Raw genomic sequence first — 25,262 nt, 5'->3', positions numbered from 1 at the left:
CTGGGCAGGTAAGCAGATGGATTCAACACAGAGATTCTGCTTCTCTCCCAAAGGTTTATATTCAGACTATAACAATATAGTAAAAGCTTTAAAAGAAAACCAATACAAAAACATAGCCCATGATATACACAGACCCATCTTTGGGGGTTGAGGACATCATAATCAAGGGGACACAGTCTTCAGAAACTCATTAATGCTATCAGAAAAATACCTCAAAATATAAAAACACTAAACAGGAAATTTTAGATATTGCACACCACACACTGAGAATAGTCGCATATAAAATTACACACACAATGCATATACAAATGCATACACGTGAAAAGACGAGAAATCTCTTTTAAACCTTTCTGCTCCTCGAGCTGTAGCCATCCTCTTTGTTCACTTTCCCCTTCTTTCTACTTTGCAAACTGAAGCCAAAGCACCTTTAAATCAAACAATAAACCTGTATGGTGTTTAGTCATTTACAGTCAGCTGGGGTTAATAAAACTTGTCATATACAATTTTGATGCTGGTAAGAAAGCCATAATTCAGAGCTGTGATCTCACTATCATATATTAATATCTTCACTTCACACAGAAAACTGGAATGAAACTAAAAAATAATAATAAAAAACAGTTTTAAACAAAAAGCAAACATTCCTGACTCTACACCTCCCCCTAGTGGAAAATGAGCCAAAGTTAAATACAAGAGCTTTCTGTTACTGAAAAATTGTATCTTCAGACTCCTTCAGTAAGCTACAGGGGAAAATGCAAATTTGAAGAATTTCTATTGTTAGGCTACTTTGCATAACTAACAAGATATTAGCCCAAAGTTAAATAGTCTCTGTCTCATTTAAGACAATTACAACTCCGATTTACTCCAAGTAAATTTGTTTTTATCTGCAATTTGCAAATAGCTCCATTCATTATTTTAAAAGGAACATTTTGGCAATAAATACTGCTTAAATTTCAGCCATTAAAAGGTGAACAGGGAGGATCTGAAAATAAATACAGGTCTGTCGCATCTTACGCGCATTTAACATGTGCGATTTCAGCTTTACGTGGTCGGCAAAAACGAAAAGAAAAGAGAAAAATAATTTTAATACTGTACCTGTAGTGCAGGCGTTTCTGCCCACCATTCAACTCAATGTAATTTTGACTATACGCAGTTTTCGCTTTACACGCTAACCGCAGAACGGAATCCTCACGTAAGATGAGACTCACCAGTAACCTTTGGCTACCTAGGCCTTCATAATTGCCACAGCCATTTGGAAATTCACAACATTAGAACTCAGTGAAAAAAGAGCCACTGGAGTCACTGAAGAATCTCCACTGGATGTTAGCAGCATAGGGCTGGATAAGTTCTGATATCATTCAACAAAAGGCAGTGGCACACATGTACTTCCCTGTTTATTACAATACAAAACACTGTTTCAGATCCAAAAACATTAACATGGGTAAAACTAAATTACAAACATATGCATCTTAAAATAAAAAATCTGAAAATTATTTGCTCTTTTACTTTCCTGCCAGAATCTGAGCTCACAATTCTGCGTTTCCCTGCATGAACCAATGAGATCAACGAAAAAAACTGCAGTGCAGGCAGCTGCATTCTTAACACAGAAACAAGAACTTGAGTCTTACCAGTAAGAATCTAAAACAAACTTTGGTATTTTTTTTAAAAATGTCAAGTTAATCTTGAAGGAGAACTATCTTTACCATAACAGTTAGCTCCCACCATTCTTGAGGGTCCTCTAAATCCTGAGCTCAGCCTTGAAAACTTTTACTCCTATTTAAAGCATTATATCCTCAGATCCTGTCTCATGCTCTCCATCTTGCTAGCCAAGAAATGGGTGGAGCTCCCGCTGGGCTTCCCTTTTGGTCAATGGTGCTCCTAAATTGGACAGAGAAGAGGGGTCGCTGCTGAGTACTCAGTTTCCATTTACATCATTAAGAATAAACACAAGGTGATGGTATTTTTAATGTAACTAAACATCAGAGTATATCTTGCTTATGTCTTTTTTTTCTTTAATTATTTCCTTAGGCTATGGCCACACTACAGTTTAAGTCGACGTAAGTTATGTTGTTCAGGGGTCTGAACTAACCACCCCTTGAGTGACATAATTTATGCCGATTTAAGCACCAGCGTGAACAGTGTTAAGTCAATGGGAGAACTTTTTCCACTGACACAGCTACCACTGCTCATGGGGGCTGGAGAACTTTATAAGAGAGCAGCTACACAGAGAGCTTACAGTGGTGAAGCCATACGCTCTAGTGTAGCCATAGCCTTAGACTGTGACAGTACCTATACTATGCTACGTGTTTTCTGAGACAGAAAAAGACACAGTACCTATCCCAAAGAGCTTAGGCTCTTAAAGACAAAATAACCGGACAAAGGTGGAGGGAAGGAGATGAAATATGCATGTAGAATGGACAGGAGGTGGTTGGATGCTGTGTATTTGTAGCCATGTTGGTCCCAGGATATTAGAGAGACAAGGCGGATGAGAACTTTTATTGTATCAACTTTTGTTGGTGAGAGACAGACTTCTGAGCTACACAGAGCTCTTCTTTAGGTCTGGAAAAGGAACTTGCAGTATCACAGCAAAATGCAAGGTGGAACAGATTGTATAGCATACATAGCTGGCACATACTGTAAGGGACCATTCAAGGTAGAATGGCCTGTTAACACGTCTGCAACGGTCGCATCATTATTTTTGTATTTACTTGCATAACTTATCCCAATTGCCATCCAACACATCAATTATTAGCTGGCTCATTTATTGTAGGGTTCCTAGCAAAAAAGAGTCTTGAGGAGGGTTTTGAATGATCAGAGAGTAAGTGGCCTGGTGCATTAACTCAGACAGAGTATTCCATGCACGGGTGTAGAGTACAAGAGATAGAAGGTGGCTATGGGAGAAATGGATGAATGGGGCAACAAGGTCAGCATCACTGGCAAAGTGGAGGTCTGAATAGATACCAAAAAAAAAAAAAAAAAAAAAAAAAAAAAAAAAGGTGGTCAGGTGAGCAAGGAGGGGTGCAGTTACACTGGGTACTGACGGTAAGAACAAGAAGCTTGATGTGGTGGTGGCAAAGTTAGAAAAGATAGTTTAAGAGTCAGTTGACATTGCCAGAGCACTGAGCAAGGAGGATGATCTTGGCAGCTGTGGCTTGAATGGAATGAAGTAGGGGCTAACTGGGTGTTAGGGAGACCAGAGAGGAGGAGGTTGCAATTATGCATGTGGATGGTTTAATAGGGCTTAGAAGAAAACTTTGACTGTCTGAACAGAGGGGAAAAGTCAGCTATTAGAGATGCTGTGAAGCAAAAATGGCAGGATTTAGACACAGTCTGGATGTGAGGGAGGGAGCAGTCAAACATGGCTTTCAGGTTGTGGGATTCAGTGACAGGAGGGTGGTGGTATTGTCATCAGTAGTGTTAGAGAAAGAGGAATGGGGAGAGATTTGGAGGAAAAAATAAGGAGTTCAGTATGGCCATGTGTGACAAGTTCAGTCACAGGGACCTTCTTGGGACTGTCACCTGATGTGTTGAATTTACCTCTGAGACCGTTTTCCCTGCCAGCTTGGGATTCCAGAACCCTGCCTTGTTGAGCCAGACATGCTAGCCTGCTACAACACAGACCCAGGTCTGGGCCACACCCCCAAAGCTTCAGACTTTAACCAAAAACTGCTCAGCAGGCCACCTATCTCCAGCACCCAGTTCCCAATGGGATCCTAACCCCAAATAAATCCATTTAATACCCAAGGGAGCAAACAGCTGTGCATATTTCTCTATCAGTGTTATAGAGGGAGGATCATTTATGAGTTTACCCTGTATAAGCTTTATACAGAGTAAACTCATAAATTGTCTGTTCTCTATAACACTGATAGAGAGAGATGCACAGCTGTTTGCTCCTCCAGGTATTAATCACTAACTCTGGGTTAATTAATAAACAAAAGTGATTTCATTAAGTATAAAAAGTAGGATTTAAGTGATTTCAAATGATAACAGACAGAACAAAGTCACCAAGCAAAATAAAGCAAAAACACACAAGTCTAAGCCTAATATATTAAGAAACTGAATACAGGTAAAATCTCACCCTCAGAGATGTTCCAATAAGTTTCTTTCACAGACTACACTCCTTCCTAGTCTGGGCCCAAATCCCTTCCCCTGGTACAGTCCTTGTTAACAGACACTTTAGGCGGAAACTAGAGGTTTTCTCATGACTGCCGCTCCTTTTGTTCTGTTCTACTCTCTTTTATAGCTTTGGCACAAGGCGGGAATCTTTTGTCTCTCTGGGTCCCTGCCCGTCCCCCACCAAGGGAAAAGCACCAGGTTTAAGATGGATTCCAGTATCATGTGACATGGTCACATGTCCTGTGAGACCTCATTCTTCATTACCCACAGGCCGGCCTGCAGGCACCCAGGAAGCTTTGCAAGTAAACAGACCATTTACAACCAATTGTCCTAGTCAATGGGAGCCATCAAGCTTCCAAACCACCATTAATAGCCCACACTTTGCATAATTACAACAGGACCTCCAGAGTTATACTTCATATTCCTAGTTTTGGATACAAGAATGATACATTCATACAAATAGGATGAACACACTCAGTAGATTATAAGCTTTGTAATGATACCTCACAAGAGACCTTTTGCACAAAGCATATTCCAGTTACATTATAGTCACACTCATTAGCATATTTCAATAAAACATATGGAGTGCAACGTCACACCATGTTTAGTTTAAGTTGTTGATGTGACATTCATGAGGAGATGTCAGAGAAATTAGATGATATTCAGGTCTGGCTAGAGAGAGAGAGGTGAAGAGTGAAGGAGAGCTTTCCGAGTCATTGGCATAAAGATGGTAGCTGGAGTTGTGAGATGCGATTTCCCAAAGAAGGAGAAGAAAGGGGGCCAATGACAGCCTTGTGTCCTCCCTATGGAAAGTGGAAGAGGAGAACAGCGCCTATACTATAAAGGCACTAAAGGTATAAGCTATGCAGGGGGAGAACCAGGAAAGGAAAGCAGCACAGAAATCAAAGCAGAACAAGCTAAAAAGAAGGAAGGTATGATCAGTAGTGCTGAAGCAGCAGAGAGGTCAAGAATTAGGATAGAGAAGAGGCCCCGTGATGTGGCCAGGAAGAAGTTATAAGAAATTTAGTTGAGAGCAGTTTCAACAGAGTAAAAAGGGTGATAGGCAGATTGGAGAGGATCCAGGATGGAAGTGGAGAAGGGAACTCTTGAGTCAACAGTTAGCATGTTTGATGACCCACTGATTATGGGAGACAATGTGAGAAAAAGCATAGTACTTTTTGACAAAGAAAATGGGAAAGTGAAAGAAGAGAGGACAAATCTGTAGGGAATAAAATCTGCATGGTCTGTAAATCACAGGTAGGGAGATGGAACTGGACAGCTAAGCACTCTCCTAAGAAGCCGCATGTTCCTTTTCAGGATTATTTTTGCAATATTGATTCCAAAACTCATTAGCCATAAAATCATCCTTGAAGAGTGGTTTGAAATTATCATCATCACACGGAACCCCACCAGCAAGGGGAGACACTTTGCCTGTTCAAAGCTGGCAGTCTTCACTACCACCTTACAGTGAGACACTTAATGTGAAAAGAGCAGCTTTGTACGATAATGGAAGCAGCACAGGCTGTGCAATGAGATCAGCATTAAGATTTAAGTGGTGCAGTTTTGGACATTAATATCAATAGATGATTACCATGTAAACCCCAGAGCCCATGAAGGGGAATATCTCCCTCTTAAAAGAAACACTTATAATCCTGAATAGATATTACTATTGTAATGTGCATAACTGGTTTGTTATTTATCGTAGCAGGAGTACTAGATTTGATCAGTATTGTAGAAGTTTCCAGTCTAGTTCTCCATTCCCTTTCGGAAAGATGCATTCTTTGGCCTGAATTCTTCTGTGCCCGGTCTCTGCTGAAAGGTCTTTTTTGTGTGGTGAACCAAGCTTAAAACATTTTCCAGTTATGATAAAAGAAGTATTGAAGAAAATACTGAGAAGGAAGAGGTATGGTAATTCAATAATGACTTCTTTGAAACTTCACACCTGATATGTTAACAATCCCCAGTAAACTATACTTTCTTTTCTAAATGTAAAAAATAGAATGTGTAACAGTCAGGTCTGGCAGCAATGCCTATAGTTTAAGGTGTCTAACACTTTCCATTATAAAACCCAGTTTTCCGTTGTTTATTACTCTGCCAAACTTGAAGCATTCTAGCTTAAATGTTCCATGTCCAATGTCTGTCTCAGGCTGAACTTTTGCCTATGCAAACTTTTTTCCTCCCCCTTGTGTATGCATTATGATACAGTCTTTAATTGCATGATTACATACTCCCCCCCCACCACATACATATCCTCCCCCCCACACGACATCTGCCCCATACAGTGTACAAGATAGATGGGGTTCAGATAAATGAATCAGGATGTGCAGTGAATAAAGCTGTTTACAGAACCCTGCCTCATCGGTTGCAGAAATTGGAAAGCATACATGGAATGATGCAGGAAACTGCAGGAAGAGAAAGGGTGGTTTCTTTTAAAACAGTCCAGTGCTACCCTAGAGAACAGGATACTATCTGTGACTCTGCTCCATAAGTGTTATGTGCTGCTGGGCAAGGGAGCTCTGCTGTGGACATATAAAGCGCTATAAAAATACTAAGTTCTCTGAAAAATAAGACCATAGGCATCTTAAGTTGAGCATCCAAATTAGAGGACGCTTGACAATGTTGCCATTCATCTCTCTGTACCACAGAACCCCTTTGTAAACTGAAGATAACACCACTCTACCTAACAGGGGTGTTGTGCAGATAAATTATTTAATGTTTGTAAAGCTCTCAGACACCTCAGTGATGAGCTCCATAGAAAAGCCCACGAGGAAATTAATAATTTTGAAATCAACACAGGATTTGGATAGTATAAGGTAAATAAGGCTTAGGCCATACACTGAATGATGAGGATAAAATATTGAATAATTACCCATTCAGCGAGCACCTTCGTTTCTGTGCACTGATTGAGGTTGGGGACATGGCCAAAACTGAATATGTGCATGTCATTGAAGACTCTAGCATAATGCATATGTACAAGAGTAGTGAACTACTGTTGCTGTGCAATCTTAATTCTGGCATTTCCTAACTTATGAGTTTGCAAAGTTAATGTTCTCTCAACATAGGGCTTTTTGTTTAGCTTTGTACGTAATTAAAATAAAGTTGTGAATGTTTGAAAATGCAGGCTTGAGAATGCAGATTGGGAAATATTGTTTACTTTTAAATGGTGCACATAAAGGTAGATGTAAAGGTGGTAGGGTTTGTAAATTACACAAAGGAATTTGCTTGGGATTAAGGATTTTTCAAGGAGCTTGAAAGCCTGGGAGACTAAGGCTCCCTTTTTGTGCCCCCTCATTTTTCTCATTTCTGTAACAAAAAACAAATAAAACAAAATAACCTAGGAAATTGCATAAATAAATAAAACCTTTTATGAATTCAGCAATAGCAAAGTTGCACACAATTAAAAGCCAGGAAATCATCTTAACTCTGCCACCTGCTGCTTATATATTACCATATACTCTTTGATTATATGATAAGATGTTATCTGAGATTCAATGTTTATCTAAAGTTGTAAAAGTAAGAAACCTCAATCATTATCTAAATATACCTCATAACAGACCTGCGATGTAGATACGGATCTTCATTTTTACAAGTTGGGAAACTGAAGCAGAGTGGCTAAGTGAGTTGCCAACAGCTCCAGAGTCGGGATTACAACACTGAACTTCCTGATTTCCAGTCCTGTGCTGAAATCACTAGGCAACACCAACCTCAGCAGAAAAAAACAAATGTTGTTGTATTATTTGAGAAATAGTGCTTGATCATGTAATTACAGATTTTAATGTACTCGCACAAGAACACAGAGGTGTACTGACACATTGAACCTTCACTTTGACATTCCCTGACTTCTGAGTGATTTATGTTATAACCATGACTACTTCTGCATTTAAATCTATGATAAAACCTATAGATTTACTATAGTCAGGAAAATGCAGTGAAAATACTTTAGATAAGAAATATTCTACCAGGGGAAAAAAACTAATTTAAACCTCTATTCCACACTGTAATATTTACACCAGATGTGGAATCAAAGTGCACAATTTCAATAAGAAGGTTAAAAGCATATTTCATATATACTATACATGAAGCATTTACTCATATTTTAAATTATTTCCCCCTCCAGGATTATTAGGTCCAGATGGGCCAAAATCTTATTTCAGTTTGTAACTCACAAAAAGTTGGATAATTTGGATGATGATAATTAGTGAGCTCTTATAGAGCACTTTCCATCACCAGATATCAAAGTACATTTCAAAAGGTCAGTATCATTATCCCCATTGTACTCACTGGGAAACTGAGGCACTGAGCAGTAACGTGACTTGTCCAAAGTTAGCCAGCAGGCCAGTGGCAGAACCAGAAATAGAACCCAGGTCTCCTGAGTTCCCCTATTCCTTAGGCCAAGTTACTATGTTTTGCAGTGGCATTTCTTTCTGATATTTCTTCTAAATTCTTTTCTATTTAGCACACTTTAAAAGCATTAATTAATTTAATTCAGGGTGGTGGTTTTAATCTGGATTTTTCAGGCAGAGTTTCACTCTTAGAACTTCAAAGGCACCTTTGAATTTGACTCAAAGAACGGATTTATATTAATTTGAAAGTATTAGGAGTTCAGAAATGACCAGCTCTGCAATGCACAAAGTCAACTTATCAGGGTACTAAACCATTAGCGATATTCAGTGTGTTTTATCCTTTAGCACGTTTCCAGGAGCAGAAGAGATTCCCATCCATTGATCCGCCAGCATGGGGAGTACCTGGAGAGAAAGTCAGATGCATCCCAGGGACAGATCATAAACTTCAGACTTGTCAATTTCTGCAAAAGCTAAAGATATTTTATTAACTAAAAGCTGTGAGACAAAGTGTGTATTTTGAGTTGCATTACTTATCTGTAAGCGTACTTCCCTAGCTACTGTGAAGGAGCAATACTAAAGAAGATGGGGCTTGTGCTGTTGCTGGTCAAATCTGCAAGTATCGTTTCTAAAAATATACATTTTTAATCACTAACTATTTCCTCCCTTCAAAGACCAGCTCTATGCCTGTCCAAAAAATAATGGACTATCAATATTGCTGTGTTAAATGCTGACAAAGGCAATTTAGCTGGACAAAAACAACATAAATTGCTTGAGAAGATTTCAATACCAGTGTCTAAAAAGCAAACTATATTTTGACATGTTAGAATTAGCTGTGAAAACTTTATAAAGGTCATCTGCATGTGAATCATATCTCTGCATGCTGAATAAGTAACAGTTTTAAGCTATACATAGGGACAGTTCCGGTACCAATTAGTGTACAAGTAGATTTAAACTACAGTTTTAAGACATTTTTACATTACATGCTTCTTATATTCCCATTAAATTTATCCGCAACAGCTAGTTCCTACTATTCAGTGTTATTATTTACACATAGGACACTGGATCCTAGTGTGTTTATCTGTGATAAACCTCTTTCATCGCTTGTTTTAAACATAGTGCAGTAACTTGCTTCATCTCAGTGATGGAGAATACATTAAGACAGAACGAACTTCAGTTCCAGCACTAGTGGCCCAATGAGGTGTTTTGATTAGCTGCCATGTAAGCTGTATAGAACAGAAGCAAAATTTATCTAATGATAATGATTCGCAGGACCTAAAATATCCAAACACTGTTTATTCTAAAGAAACAAACCAATACCCAAGGCATATAAATAAAATTAGGCCCCAATTCAAAGCAAAGCCATTCAGCAAAGTTTAGCCTATGCTTAGTGTTTTGCTGAACTGGAGACTTAGTGAATGTCCAGGTCCCTACCTGTGGTGTTTGGAAACATCGTAATGTTAGTTAAGGATGCTAAGTAAAATCCAGGAGTTACCAATTTCCTGAATCTAAAGGGTTAATATAGTTATTTCTCTCTCTACATTTTTGAGTGCTGGATTTGAGAGAGGCCTAAATTGTGATTCCCTGCTGTGATGAGCATGGTATAAATGCCTAGCTAGCTAGATTTTATTGCATTGTTTCAGACTGAAACTCCCCTACATTGCTATGTCCATGCAACTTGCCTCCACCCTGCAACACCATATGCTACTCCTTTAGTAGCAATTATACAAGACTTAGTTCTAGATTATAATACTTAGTACATTATATAGCATCCTAAATCTACAGTATCAAAGTGCTTTGCTAGCATTAGTGCACCCTACTTCATTTTTGTGTGGTAACTAAATATCAGACCCGTTCTGTAGATGGGGAAAATGAGAGGTGAAGTGATTTGCCCAAGGACACAGGAAATCAGAAGCAGAATTAGGAACAGAAGCAAATCCCCTGTTCTAACCACTAGACAACACTTCCATAAAATAACAGAAGGGCTAGAATTTGGGGGAACACTTTCAGCTTTTATATCCACTGCTTCCTTGAAATTCATAAGAGAAGATGGTCACTTAGAAAATGATCTACAGGAGTCCATTTTGAGGAAGCACAGCCCAAAATACAGCATTCTGGGCTATATAAGTGGCATTTTGGGCTGTATAAGTAGGGGCATTGCCAGCAGTTCAAGGGAAGTGATCATTTCCCTCTATTCGACATTGGTGAGGCCTCATCTGGAGTACCATGTCCAGTTTTGGGCCCCACACTACAAGAAGGATGAGGAAAAATTGGAAAGAGTCCAGTGGAGGGCAACAAAAATGATTAGGGGGCTGGAGCACATGACTTATGAGGAGAGGCTGAGGGAACTGGGATTGTTTAGTCAGCAGAAGAGAAGAATGAGGGGGGGATTTGATAGCTGCTTTTAACTACCTGAAAGGGGGTTCCAAAGAGGATGGATCTAGACTGTTCTCAGTGGTACCAGGTGACTGAACGACGAGTAATGGTCTCAAGTTGCAGTGAGGGAGGTTTAGGTTGGATATTAGGAAAAACTTTTTCACTAGGAGGGTGGTGAAGCACTGGAATGGGTTACCTAGGGACAGGGCCAGCTCTAGCCATTTCGCCGTCCCAAGCACGGCGGCACGCCATGGGGGGCGCTCTGCCGCTCGCCAGTCCTGCGACTCCGGTGGATCTCCCGCAGACGTTGCTGTGGAGGGTCCGCTGGTCCCGCGGCTCCAGTGGATCTCCCAGAGACGTGGTTGCGGAGGGTCCGCTGGTCCCGCGGTTCTGGTGGACCTCCCGCAGGCATGCCTGCGGATGCTCCACAAGAACCGCGGGACCAGCAGACCCTCCGCAGGGATGCCTGTGGGAGGTCCACCAGAGCCGCCTGCCAACCTCCCGGCAACCGGCAGAGCGCCCCCCGCGGCATACCGCCCCAAGCACGTGCTGGGGCCTGGAGCCGGCCCTGCCTAGGGAGGTGGTGGAATCTCCTTCCTTAGAGATTTTTAAGGTCAGGCTTGACAAAGCCCTGACTGGGATCATTTAGTTGGGAATTGTTCCTGCTTTGAGCAGGGATTGGACTAGATGATCTCCTGAGGTCCCTTCCAACCCTGATATTCTATGATTCTAAGGAGGGTATCTATCCAACAACCTGCTTCTTTGTAATCCAACAGAAGTGTATGCTCAATATTCACTAACATTACTGGACGTATACTCTATCTACTGCATTCAGAAACATATTCAGGTTTCCGTTTAAAGCTTTTCTACCCTACCGTAAAATGCTATTGATATATATGAGCCAAAGCCTGGCTCATACGTTGTATGATTCAAAATGTATTTAAAGTTAGTCCACGAACCTATCAGCCGTGACTAGACTAACAGGAGAGGCCAAACTTCATTTTCTAAATAACCTTTTTCATGACAAAAGGAAATAAATTGGAATTATGTTCCGTAAGACCAACAATACACACTGGGAAAAGTGCCTTTGCCTATATAGTATTATCGGTTACTGTAAAATGATTTGATTGGAGTGCTTGAGGAAAGGAAATTGGAAAGATGGGAGCCAGTCAATTTCAATTAAAACAAGTAAAGCATTTCAGAAAATATCTGATTAATTTAAAATGCAGTAGGGAGATTAAAATCCCCTCTCAGCAGGCTGATATTAACTCCATCCTGATTCGAGGAGCAGAGCTCCCTTTATTCTATCACCATTTGTTTGGGAAAAATAAACAACACAGAGAGTTATAGATCTTGATGTGGCAACAAAGGGAACTGATTTTCAGAGCAATTCTCCCCATAGGGAATAAAGGACAAAATAATGAATGGTTTTAACTGTTAACATGTCAGTTCCTGCATAATGGTTGCCACAGAACACTGCTCTCTGGTGTTCATTTCCCACCAGTCTCTTTAAGGTGAGGTTTAGAGATTTCTAACCTGATTCCTGCATCACCTCCCAACCTGACAACCTGCCCCAGACCATTTATTTATACACTCTCAGAATGATCTCATCATTTCCTTTTTAGATTGAACTGTCTGTAAAAGGGACACTCTTTAATCTCAACCTTCAAGTCTCAGGATTCTAAAGATCTGTAGTAACAGTATTCTGTGGAGCCTTATCTAGGACAGCGGCTTTCAAACTGCCTGTTGCAACCCAGTACTGGGTTGTGGAACATAAGGCACTGGGTCACGGTGGCTCTGGCCAGCACTGCCAACTGGGCTGTTAAAAGTCCCATCGGCGGTGCTGCCTGCCTAAGACAGGCTAGTCCCTACCTGTTCCAACATCGCGCGGTGCCTGGAAGCAGCCAGCAACAGATTCCTAGGCAGGGCGCCAAGGGGTTCCTTGCAATGCCCCCATCCCAAGCACCAGTTCCGCACTCCCTGGCCAATGGGAGCGGGAGTAGAGGAGCGGCGTTTGCAGGTAAGAGCCGTGCACAGCCACTTGCGCACATCTATCTAGGAGCCGGACATGCTGTTGGCTGCTTCCGGGGCGCAGCACGGTCTGCAGTGGTAGGACAGGCAGGAAGCCTGCCTTAGCACCGCCGCTGAGTAGGAGCCACCTAAGGTCAGCCTGCGCCCCAATCCCCTGTCCCAGCCCTCAGCCCCACCCCAAACCCAGAGCACCTTCTTGCACACCAAACCCCTCATCCCCAGCCCCACCCCAGAGCCTGCACCCCCAGGACAGAACCCTGACCCCCTCCCGCATCCCAAACCTCTGCCCCATCCCAGAGTCCCCTCCCATATCCTGAACCCCTCATTCCTGGCTGCAGCCCTCACCTTTGCACCCTAACCCTCTGCCCCAGTCCAGAGCCCCTCCCACACCCCCAGCTTCGTTGCGTCATGAGCATCAACAATTTTCTTCAACAGGGTCGCCAGAAAAAAAGTTTGAAAACCACTAATCTAGTACCAGGTCACTTGCACACTGTATGTAGAAATAGCTAATTTATAACCAGCTTTTAAATTGTTTCACAAATATGATCCACAGTCAGGAAAGGAAGTTTAATAGCAGTCTTCTACCCAGCACAAACAAATGCAATCTTAGGATCTCAACTCAGCATAATAAATAATAATATTACTTAGCTCTTATGTTGAACTTTTCATAAGTAGATCTAGAAGGGGGAGATCCCCTTTTTACAGATGGGGGAAACTGAGGCACAGAAGGAAAAGGACTCATCAGAGGTGCCATAGCAAGACAGTAGCAGAGATGGGACTAGAACCCCGGTTTCCTGAGTCGGAGCAATATTGCTTTTAGAAGGCATCAATAGTCAGATTGCATATACTGATATATAAAAGTCTACACAGAGAAGACATTATTTCAGTTCTTCCTTTGTGGATCTTTAGTCCCAAATGGATGCAGCCAGCAACCATTACTGTGCAGGCAGAGGAGAGGGGATTGTGCTCTGAAACCCACTCCCAGCCTCTGCTCTTTTGGAGAAGCAGATTTGCTCAGCCAAGTTCTGCTCAGATACTAGTGCCTCGTTAAAAGAAGTGCAACGTTTCCTGCAGTGCCTTTCCTTGAAACTTTCCAAGAACTGAGGAGCGGCAGCTTAAGTGGGGGAAAAAAAAAAAAGAAAAAGAAAAAAAGACTGGGCGGGACAGATGTCTACAAATTGGAGAAAGTTCAGAGGAGAGCAACAAAAATGATTAAAGGTCTAGCAAACATGATATAAAAGGAAAGATTGAAAAACAATCAGGTGTGTTTAGTCTGGAGAAGAGAAGAGCAAGTGGAGCATGATAACAGTTTTGAAGTATGTAAAAGGTTGTTATAAAGAGGAAGGTGATAAATTGTTCTCCTTACCACTGAGGACAGGACAAGTAGTAATGGGCTTAAATTCCAGCAAGGGAGATTTAGGTTAGACATTAAGAAAAGCTTCCTGACTATATGGGTAGTTAAGCACTACAACAAATTACCTAGGGAGGTTGTGGAATCTCTGTCACTTAAGGTTTTTAAGAACAGATTTGACAAACACTAATACTTAGGGTTGGTCTACACTAAAGCCTTAAGTAACTTAGATCAGTGGCTCTCAAACTTTTTTACTGGTGACCCCTTTCACACAGCAAGCCTCTGAGTGCGACCTCCCTTATGAATTAAAATCACTTTTTATATATTTAACACCATTATAAATGCTGGAGGCAAAGTGGGGTTTGGGATGGAGGTTGACAGCTCGCAACCCCCTATGTAATAACCTCATGACCCCCAAGGGGTCTTGACCCCCAGTTTGAGAACCCCTGATTTAGATCAACTTACACTGGTGTCTACACCGCACTGTCAACAGGAGATGCTCTCCTCATGACTTATCTTCTGTCTCTCAGGGAGGTGGAGTACAGATGTCAACAGGAGAGTGTTCTGCCATCGACTTAGGATGTCTTCACCAGACCCGCTAAATCGACATCACTGCACCAATCACAGCAGTGCAGATTTAGCCATAAGTATAGACAAGCCCTCAGTCTTGCTGCAGTGCAGGGGGCTGGACTAGATGACTTGAATGAAAATACCTACTACAGTAGGGCTAGCTTAGGGAAACAGAGTAGAAAGTAAGCTCACTCCTCATGCCAGCAAAATACTTTCCCCATAATACAAAAGAATTCACATTCATTGAAGTGACGTGCCCAGGATGCAACATCTCAGCTACCACCACGTGATAAATCTAGTTATGTGATTACCATATCTGGTCAACTGAGAGAAAAAACTTTCCGATGTGCATTGTACTACTGTAAAGCCCAGAGGTGCTAAATCAAAATCAGGGCCCCAGTGTACCAAGTGCTGAACAAACAGCTGAAATTCCAAGGCCCTGATCCTGCAAGCATCTGTGTGCAGGCGGATACCAGAGCCCTACTGAAGTCAGGGAGCTCCATGTGGGCACAGAAGTTCACTCAGCTAGAGCAGCTTGCGGGGCTGGGTCTGCAATTAACCAACTAACCTGTCTCCATCAATTTGTAGCTCTGCTTGTACTGATGTTGATTTGATTGAATTTTAATATCTAAAACAAGGAAAACTGACACAAGATAATGTTACCTTTTCAGGTTTGAGTATCTTGACAGTGCTCCTTTAAAACATGCGCAAACACACCTCGTTATAGAGCAAAGCTTATGCAGATGTCTCTAGTCCCCTAATTTAAATCATCAACTCTTCAGCTGAATTAGAATAGGCTTCTTGGTTAATGCAGGAGCCTCATAAAGAGACTCCAGTAAAGTACTAGAATGAATCACTGAAAAGGAATATTGCTCTGCTCCTCCTCCCTCAACTTCTCTCTGTAAAAGTACACACCATATGCCACTCTCCCTTCCCATCCTTACCATCACACACACACACACTACACACTGTTATGTCACTTCCCACTACAAATCTTGCTCTTGCCCTCATTTTCCAGAGATTAACAAACAGGCTGATCAAATAAGCTTTTGCTTACCACACTAAAAGCAATGCAGGCAAATAGTATCTGGCAAACATGGAGCCTTCCAAAGCTTTCCCCTCAAATACTACCTCAGCCATGCCAGGTATTGCAGAGAGAATGCCCACCTTTAGTGCAAGGAACACTGCCATGATGAAAAAAAGAGGCACAGGCCTGATTCTCCTCTCCCAGCACCATACATTCTGCATAACTGCTGAGCAAAGGAGAACTAAACGAAAGGAGAATGTTCCTGTTCCTTGTTAGTTGTCACTTAGCCAAGCTATACGTATGTTGCTCTCGAGTCTTTCCTACCAAATCCATTGATCCAGCCCTCTAATCAGAGATGAGCAACAAAAGTAAATTTCCCCCCATTTCTCAAGTTCTTTCAAACAATGTGGTGCCCAGAACTGAACACAATGTTTCAGGCAGGGTGGATAATGATCAATGATTAAAAACAAACAAACAAACAAAAAAACAGATTTTTTTTATTTAAATTGGATTTTTTTAATAAAATGGTTTTTGAGGAAAAACCTATCTACAGATATCTTAATTAAAACGATCTTTGAGCTAGAACGTATCTCATCATGGAATAGGGATTATAAATTCTAATTCTATAGTATGAGACAATATATTCATGTAATGTTTAAGAAAAGTTTTGTAAATTAGTTCCAATAATTCATAGATTAGGGACCCAGTCTTATGGGGTTCCAAGGGCTTCTGTATAGATTATTTAGGTTAATCTTTCTATCTACCCAATGCGACTCAGTGATCGGTATAGAAGATACCATCAGAGACGCTTAGTTTTACAGTTCTCAAACTGTGGATTAGTGTCTCCAGAAAGAACATGCTTGTTAACAGCAAAAATATTTTTAAATAAATAAATAAATAAATAAATAATATATAGAGGTGAGAAATAACAGATCTCAACCCTATTGTCCCTCTGCAAATTTGTGTACACAAAGTCAACCCCTTTACCTCTCTCTAAAAGTGCAAAGTTTCAAAAAGTTCAATGAATAGAAGATTGTTGGGGGCGGAATGATCTGGACAAGGAGAAGTAGTCTGGAGATAAATGTGAGAAGGGAGGATCAGGCAGTAGAAACAAAAATGAAACTGCTTGAACAGCATATTTCAGAAGTCTTGAGGTCTTTCTGAGTGTAGCTGTCATTGATTTGAGATCTACCATACCATTCTCTCACTAGACGGGAAAACCTATAATGGCAGCAGGACGTGAAAAGGACCCAGTTTGGAAATATTTTAATGAAGTTCCTCTACCTGTGGGTAAGACAGGCATGCGTGCAAAATGCAAACAGTGCAACAAAGAAATGCAAGGCCTGGTTGCCTGAATGAAACATCATGAGAAGTGTTTCTTCTCAGGAGGAAGCTGCGTTGAAGATGATGATCCAGCATGTTCAGACATGTTCCTTTCTTCAGGTTGGTAAACTTTTTTATTTCATACTTCTTTCTTAAGGACTACCTGTCTTCCTTCTGGACTATTCTTGACTTCTCATGTTTTGAGCAAAAAATATAGTTGTTACTCTATGGTACTATCATTTTAGATACAGTCGTGATAAAAAATAAATAGCTGAAATAGGCAGATTTTCCTTTTACAATTTCACCTTTAAAGTAGTACTGAGTGTCAGTGAATGCAATGAGTAATACTAAATGAGCAATATGGTAATAATAATTAAATAACTGCATTGGCTTATTTTGTTTAGGAGAATCCATCCTCAACATAAAGGATTCTGAAGACTATCCATCTTCAAGATCACCATAATTTTCTATAGTTTCAGAGTTATCTGCCAATTATAGTGTTTCAGTCACATCATGTATGTCACACAGCCACAGTATATCACCTGTAGCAAAAAGAAAAAAAATCTCCATCACCCAGAAACAACCATAGATAAGTTTGTGATAAGAACCAGCACATTACAAAAAGAGGTAATTGATGAAAAAATTGCCTGGCTTGTTTATGCAACAAACTCTCCTTTACATATGACTGAGAACCCACACTTCATTAACATGATTCAGTCATTAAGACCAGGATACAGTCCACCCAACAGAGCAGATGTCGCAGGCAAATTGCTGGATAAAATGTATAAAAGAGAAATTGAGCAGTGTGCAAAAGGTCTAGAAGATGAAATTGTTAACCTGAGTCTTGATGGGTGGAGCAATGTCCACAATGATCCTGTTGTATGTGCTTGTGTGGCAACAGAAGAAGGGAATGTCTTCCTTACAGAAACAATTGATACATCAGGAAATGCACACACAGCAGAATACTTACAAGAAGTAGCAGTAGAAAAAGCTATAACAAACTGTGAAAAAAAAATCAAACGTCTAGTACACAGCTTGGTCACAGACAATGCTGCAGATGTAACCAAGATGAGAAGAAATTATTTAGAAGTGAGTCCCAAGCTAATAACATATAGTTGCAGTGCTCATTTGATGCACCTCCTAGCCAAAGACTTCGGTGTTCCAGAAATAAAGGCTAATGTTGTAGAAATTTAAAAATAGTTCTGTAAGAACCACTTTGCAGCAGCTGCTCTGAAAAAAGTGGGAGGAACCAAGCTAACTCTCCCGCAAGACATGTGATGGAACTCAGTAGTGGACTGTTCTGAGCACTATATCAAGAACTGGCCTAATCTGATGACAGTTTGTGAACAAAATCACAAAAAAATAGATGACACTGTTACTGCCAAAGTTTTCAACATTGGGTTTAAGAGAAATGTTGAACACATGCTGAATGCCCTGATGCCTCTTTCTGCAGTCTTGAACAAAATGGAGGGAAATAGCTGTTTTATTGCTGACGCTGTTGAAATTTGGAAGGAACTGAGTGAGATCTTAAAAAGAGAAATATGCAATGACAGAGTTAAATTACAAACATTAAAAAAAAACAAACAACGAATGGGGCAAGCACTATCTCCAGCTCATTTTCTTCCAAATATTCTCAATACTTGGAACGAGGGCCAAACCTTAACTGCTGAAGAAGAGGAATTGGCTATGACATGGACATCCAGCAATCATCCCTCCCTAATGCCAACTATAATAAACTTCAGAGTAAGGGTGAACCATTCAAGAAATCTATGTTTGCTGATGATGTTTTAAAGAAAGTCACGCCAGTGAACTGGTGGAAATCACTTAAGCGCTTGGATTCAGAGACTGTTGAAGTGATAATCTCACTTTCAACAGCAGTAGCTTCTTCTGTCAGTGTAGAAAGAATATTTTCTTCCTTTGGACTAATTCATTTCAAATTGAGAAATTGTTTGGGATCTGAAAAAAGCAGGAAAGCTTGCTTTTCTTTTCCAGATTATGAAAAAACAGGAAAATGAAGGTGAAGATGACTGAGTTAGCTGCAGAAGCCATGATTTAAGTTTCTCATGTTGACCTGCTGGCATAGTCAATTTAATTTTTTTTTTAATATTTCATTTAACTATTTTAGTTAATAACAATTTTAACAAAAACAAACCTGCTTTTAAAAAACTTGAATGTTTAACTCAATTAAAAAATTCATATGCTTGTTTTGTTAAAATATTATATGTTTGCTGCTGAAGAAAAAAATCCAGAATACATAGCGTTGTTGTTTTAGTTAAATAAAACAATTTAAATGTCTGTCTGTTGATGTTCTTTTTCTAATACAGCATGGCAAGAAAATCCTCAAATATTAATGATTAACTGGTTGCGCTGGAGATAGCTCACCTACCAATGACTTCATAAATATTTGCTTCAATTACCTTTGGTAAATGAAATAACCAAACAACAATTCATTTTCTGCTATAGCTGTAAAACTAATCTGAAATGTTTTCAGAATAAATCACTTTAAAAATGTATAGCGTGTACCTTCTAAAAATGAAACCTACATCTATCTCTGACTTGTGAAGAATATGTATTAAGGTTATAACAACCAACAAGAATGCACTTTTATGTAAAGTTCATAGAATTAGTGTGGAGACTTTTCAAGATTTTGGAGAGGTTTTCCTAAAATATTATTCAATAGCCCATGGTCAGGGGGTTACACAGAACAAAAATCTCACCTGCCATAACGGTGGACCCATCAAGGAAGTCTTAACTGCTGGAGCTCATGTTTCCCCAAATGATTAACATAAATTCACACAAACAGATGCAAGACACCCGACTCTCGATTTAACAACTTAGCTAAAAACTAAGCTAATGCATGCCATCTTCAACCATAACCCCCCTCCACTGGTGTGTTAGGTTGATGGCAACATTTTTTTTTTGGATTGTTAAATTTACAAATTATGAAGGAATGGATTAATATATCATAGCACTACAGGAAAGGGCCTTGAAGCAAAAGTGGGGGGGGGGGAGATAGCTCAGTGGTTTGAGCATTGGCCTGCTAAACCCAGGGTTGTGAGTTCAATCCTTGAGGGGGCCATTTAGGGATCTGGGGCAAAAAATCTGTCTGGGGATTGGTCCTGCTTTGAGCAGGGGGTTGGACTAGATGACCTCCTGAGGTCCCTTCCAACCTGACATTCTATGAAACTTCACATCAGATCTGTGGCCCTCTACAGTTGCTATTTATAGAGCACTGTAAGTCTACACCATGCTCTAGAAACAGAAAGACAATGTCCCCACCCCCATATAATTCATACAAATATTACATAATGCATACACAAGACATTGCAAAACAACTCAGGCATGGGAGCATCACAGGAGAGGAGATCAGATTAGGCGGCTTCACAGAAAAGGATGGATGTGAAGGACTAGGAAAGGACCAGAGCACACAGCAAGTGGGAGGATCAGCCTATCTAGGAAGACATGGGTCAGTCATTTCAGGATGATACAGCCATCATTTTCACCCCAGAACAGAACGCTGTCAGGGGAAAGATTTTGGGGCTAAACTACTTTGACAGAGACCCTGCAGCTATAACAGTCTCTCCCTCTCAGCTCTACGTGAAAACTGGTATCTGCTGTACAGAGGCTTGGACTCAATGCACAGGTCAGCAACCTTAAGATCTGTGTTCTGTAACCATGAAGTAGCAGCTTTGGGATATGGCCTCATATCCCGTTCCATTGGTAGAATTCAGCTGACAGGATTCAACAGCCTTCTTTCATTTAGTTTAACCTCTCCCTCAGGAGAAACAAAATGGCTTCTCTGAACTCCTGAGCTCAGCCATGGCAGAATTCCAATACAGCAAATTTCAGAGTAGCAGCCGTGTTAGACTGTACCCACAAAAAGAATAAGAGTACTTGTGGCACCTTAGAGACTAACAAATTTATTTCAGCATGAGCTTTCGTGAGCTACAGCTCACTTCTTCAGATGCACAGAATGGAACACACAGACAGGAGATATTTATACATACAGAGAACATGAAAAGATGGAAGTATGCATACCAACAGGAAGAGTCTAACCAATTGAGATGAGCTATCGTCAGCAGGGGAAAAAAAAACTTTTGAAGTGATAATTAAGATGACCCATAGAAGGTGTGAGGAGAACTTAACATAGGGAAATAGATTCAGTTAGTGTAATGACCCAGCCATTCCCAGTCTCTGTTAAGGCCTGAGTTAATTGTGTCTAATTTGCATATTAATTTGAGTTCAGCAGTCTCTCTTTGGAGTCTGTTCTTGAAGTTTTTTTGTTGCAAAACTGCCACCTTCAAGTCTGTCACTGAGTGGTTAGAGAGGTTGAAGTGTTCTCCCACTGGTTTTTGAATGTTATGATTCCTGATGTCAGATTTGTGCCCATGTATTCTTTTGAGAAGAGACTGTCCGGTTTGGCCAATGTACATGGCAGAGGGGCCATTGCTGGCACATATCACGTTGGTAGACGTGCAGGTGAACAAACCCCTGATGGCGTGGCTGATGTGATTAGGTCCTATGATGGTGTCACTTGAATCAATATGTGGACAGAGCTGGCATCGGGCTTTGTTGCAAGGATAGGCTCCAGGGTTAGTGTTTATGTTGTACGGTGTGCAGCTGCTGGTGAGTATTTGTTTCAGGTTGGGAGGCTGTCTATAAGCAAGGACTGGCCTGTCTCCCAGGATCTGTGAGAGTGAGGGATGATCTTTAAGGAAGAGCTTTGCCTTTAGAAGCCAGAAGTTATGACACATTATCCTGCTGTCATTAAGATGGCAAATAAGTGCCCATTTAGTACTCACATTGTATCTACACCCTTTAAATAGAGAGTCAAGGGAGAGGATGACAGTTAGCACTAAGGCTCTCTGCATCACAGGGCATTTAGAACTACAGCCTGGACTTCCCACAGACAGGGAGGCAGAGTGTATGCCAAACATCAATAGCTGTGTTGGAAGCAAAGCTGAGTGCTCCCTGAATTGTCTTAAAAAGTGATTAAGGGTATTTCCAGACCAAATTTGCTCAGTTTGCAAGTAAAATAATAATAATCTATCTGGTAGCACCACAAACCCTCAGGGATCTGAGAGTCAAGCTGCATTTTTCCTCCCATTTCATATAGCATCACCAATAAGAGGCTCTGCAGGCCAAATTAGGCCTTACTTTTAAATCTGTGCAAACCCACTTAAATACCACAGCAAGTTTGAGGAGGGCAGTTACAAAAACAACTCTTTACCTCCAAACCAAGGAAATTTTATATGAAAAATCATTAAGCTTAATGAATCTGGAGTTCCACAATGGCATCTTTAGGGTAAAGTATCGCTTTAAAGAATCCAGGAATTTATAGAATAGATAATGAGCAAACCCATATTAATCAAGAGGAAAATGAAAACCAAAATTGCAGAACAGCCCAGTAAGTATGTATCTAATAAAACATTCACCGGGGTGGCCAAACTGTGGCTCTTTTACAGTTAAAGTGCGGCTTGCAGTGCCCCTCACTCCCATTCTCTGTCTACCAGACTGGGGGGGGGCGGGGAGGGGGAAGGTGCTGTGCATGCTCAGGGCTTCTGCCCTGCTGCAGGGTGGTGGGGCTTGGACTTCTGCCAGAGACAACTGGTGCCTGTTGGGCGGGGGCACAATTTAAAGGTTTGCCCCCCCAGAGACACCCCTCTCTTACCCTCAGCAGTTCTCCCTGCAACTCCCAGCTGTTTGCCGCTGCCTCTCCCCATGACTGCAGCTTCCAGCTTGCTAGCTCCAGCAGCTGCTGTGCAGCAGGGAGCCCAGTGGCACTGCGAGCAAGTGTGGCCAGAAAATCCTGGCAAAAATCTGGGGGGCCATGTGACCCCTTGTGTCACCTCTGGCTTCTGCCCAGCAGGGATGGGGGGTCTCAGGGCTTCAACCACACATGGAATGCCTGCTGGGGCTCAGGGCTTCAGCAAGAGCAGGGCTGAAGCCCTGAGCCCAAACAAGTGCCTCCCACGGGGCTGAAGCCTCAAGATCCCCCTCCCTGCAGAACAGAAACCCCTAGCCCCATCACCCTGCCACAAGGCTGAAGCCCCAAGCAACTGGCAGGCACGCCCCAGCTCTTAAATTTCAGAAGGTCAGTAAGTTTGGCCACCACTGCCATACACAGTAGTGATTAAAGACCACATTGTGCAGTAAATGAGTATACTCGCTTTTCACCTCTGAAAACAAATGATTCATATACAGATTGGATCACAAGTGGGAGTAAGTTTAGTAGTGGACATGTGTGCTTCTCAGACAGGTTTACCCATTACAGAGCAATCTTGTTACGTTCTCCTACCTAAGTAATACTATTGTAAGCACATCCTTAAACAAACCTTTTCTTGGGCGGGGTTTCTGAGATTCTGTAGCTATTGGGAATGGTGAAGCCTGAAATGATAGAAAAGGACAGCGTTAAAATGACAAGACTTCTTCAAGGAATTCCCCCACAAAACCCCCCAAAAGGACAGCTGGCAAATGTCAAAGCACAAAGCAAAAACAGCAGTGTCTCTGCTAAACAGAATCTACTGTACTAGCCAGATGCTAGTCATTTCTGTTGGAAGCTCAATCCAGATATTTGCTATTTGTGTAGATTAAGAAAAATCTCTGATCTTAATAAGTACAAGTGTTTTTATTGCTAGCTAACATCAATACAGTTAGTACGCCTACATTTATTAGGGTTTGGGAAGTGAGAATAACATGGGCATATTTTGCTTATTGAAAATGCAACCGTATAAAAAGCTCCTTAAAAATCAGAGGGAATGGCAGAAGTCCATTACACAAGAATACTAGCTGCCTACATAGTTAATTACAGCACTGTGGGTCTGAAGTGGTTCAGCAAAGGAGAATGGAAGATTCTCTGTAGTAGTGTAGTAATGAGTAATCCCATAGGACTTGCTGGAACTACTCACACGAGCAAGGGTTTGCAGGATTTGGCCCTAAGGAAATGAGTCCTAATATTAACTGTGAGAGGCATTTGATTAACAGGGTGTTTCAAAAGGCTCTCTGTGCTGTTCTGAAGACATCACTGGTAGGGCTGGTGCTGGAATAGGGTGGTCTAATTCTTGTACCCTAGCATACCACCTTTTCTGGATGAGGAAATGTAAGCTATGGAAACTACTCTGCTTTGATATGGTGGGGAGATCTATTAACCCCTTTTCTATTCTTGGCACTGGCAAACATAGGCGCCGACTCTATGGGTGCTCTGGGGCTGGAGCACCCACAGGGAAAAATTAGTTGGTGCTCTGCACCAACCGGCAGCCAAACTCCCTTCACCCTCCACCTTCTCCTCCCCTGAGCACGCCACATCCCTGCTCCTTCACCTACCTCCCAGCGCTTCCCGCCCAGCCACTTAGCATGCTTCGGGAGGGCAGGAGGAGTGGGAACATGGCATAATCAGGGAAGGAGGCAGGGCTGGGGCAGGGATTTGGGGAAGGAGTTGGTATATTGGCAGGGAGGGGGAGGAGTTGGGGTGCGGACTTTAGGGAAGGGGTTGGAATGGGGGCAGGGAAGGGGGCAGGGCCTCATGGAAGGGGTGGAGTGGGGATGGGGGCAGAGAAGGTGTCAAGCTCCTAGGGGAAAGAGGGGAAGTCTGCGCCTATGCTGCCAGATGGAGGATACATTCTTAGCATCCCTGGCCATTTAGAGACATCGACTCCCACTGCTTTTGATGCAAAGCTAATTGTGAAATTGCTGAGCATTAGTGAAGATGAGATCTTTTCTACATTGAGAGAATATACACTAGGATCATAGCAATGCACTGGAGCAGATTAAAGGAACACCTAGCCCAGACTTCTGCCTCTGACTGTGCCAAACGGTAAATGCTTCAGAGAAATGCCAGAGCGCTGCACACAAGACACTGACGTTTGATTCCAAACACGTCAAACTCTCAAGCAGAAGAGTGCTGCTTGTAGCAGACCTGACAGATATTTGTTGACAGCAAAGAGGAGAGTATTCATATAAAGATCACAAAAATCCTTTTGCTGTTCTTACATATGACTCTTACCATGGAGCTAAGGCAGACACTTAGGAAGTTAAGGCAGGCATTGACAAACGGGAAACATCCTTTAGACACAAAAAGCACAACTGACTCAAAGTAGGTTTCTACACTCAAAACATTGAGCAGATCTACTTC

The 25,262-nt window shown here is 41.5% G+C and overlaps 1 protein-coding gene across 13 annotated transcripts in view; it reads right to left on the bottom strand.

Annotated features, from left to right (window-relative positions):
* Nucleotides 1–25,262, bottom strand: part of BBS4 (Bardet-Biedl syndrome 4) — a 105,936-nt gene that overhangs the window by 69,113 nt on the left and 11,561 nt on the right. For 4 of the 13 annotated variants that reach the window (XM_030577486.1, XM_030577490.1, XM_030577496.1 and 1 more), the window contains exons 2-3: nucleotides 23,467–23,518; nucleotides 7,670–7,817 (exon numbers count right to left, since the gene is read on the bottom strand). The exons of 1 other annotated variant lie outside the window; for it this stretch is intronic. In XM_030577486.1, the coding sequence (XP_030433346.1) occupies nucleotides 7,670–7,694 (25 nt within the window). In that variant the 5' untranslated portion in view covers nucleotides 7,695–7,817; nucleotides 23,467–23,518. Of the gene's footprint in view, nucleotides 1–346; nucleotides 426–7,657; nucleotides 7,818–23,466; nucleotides 23,519–25,262 lie in introns of those variants that run through there. 8 more of the 13 variants (XM_030577489.1, XM_030577485.1, XM_030577491.1 and 5 more) reach the window with 6 other exon arrangements.

The sequence above is a fragment of the Gopherus evgoodei genome, chromosome 10 (genome assembly GCF_007399415.2).
Source record: "Gopherus evgoodei ecotype Sinaloan lineage chromosome 10, rGopEvg1_v1.p, whole genome shotgun sequence".
Taxonomy (NCBI): domain Eukaryota; kingdom Metazoa; phylum Chordata; order Testudines; family Testudinidae; genus Gopherus; species Gopherus evgoodei.
The sequence above is the reverse complement of the archived record's forward strand: the minus strand, read 5'-3'. Positions and strand labels throughout refer to the sequence as shown.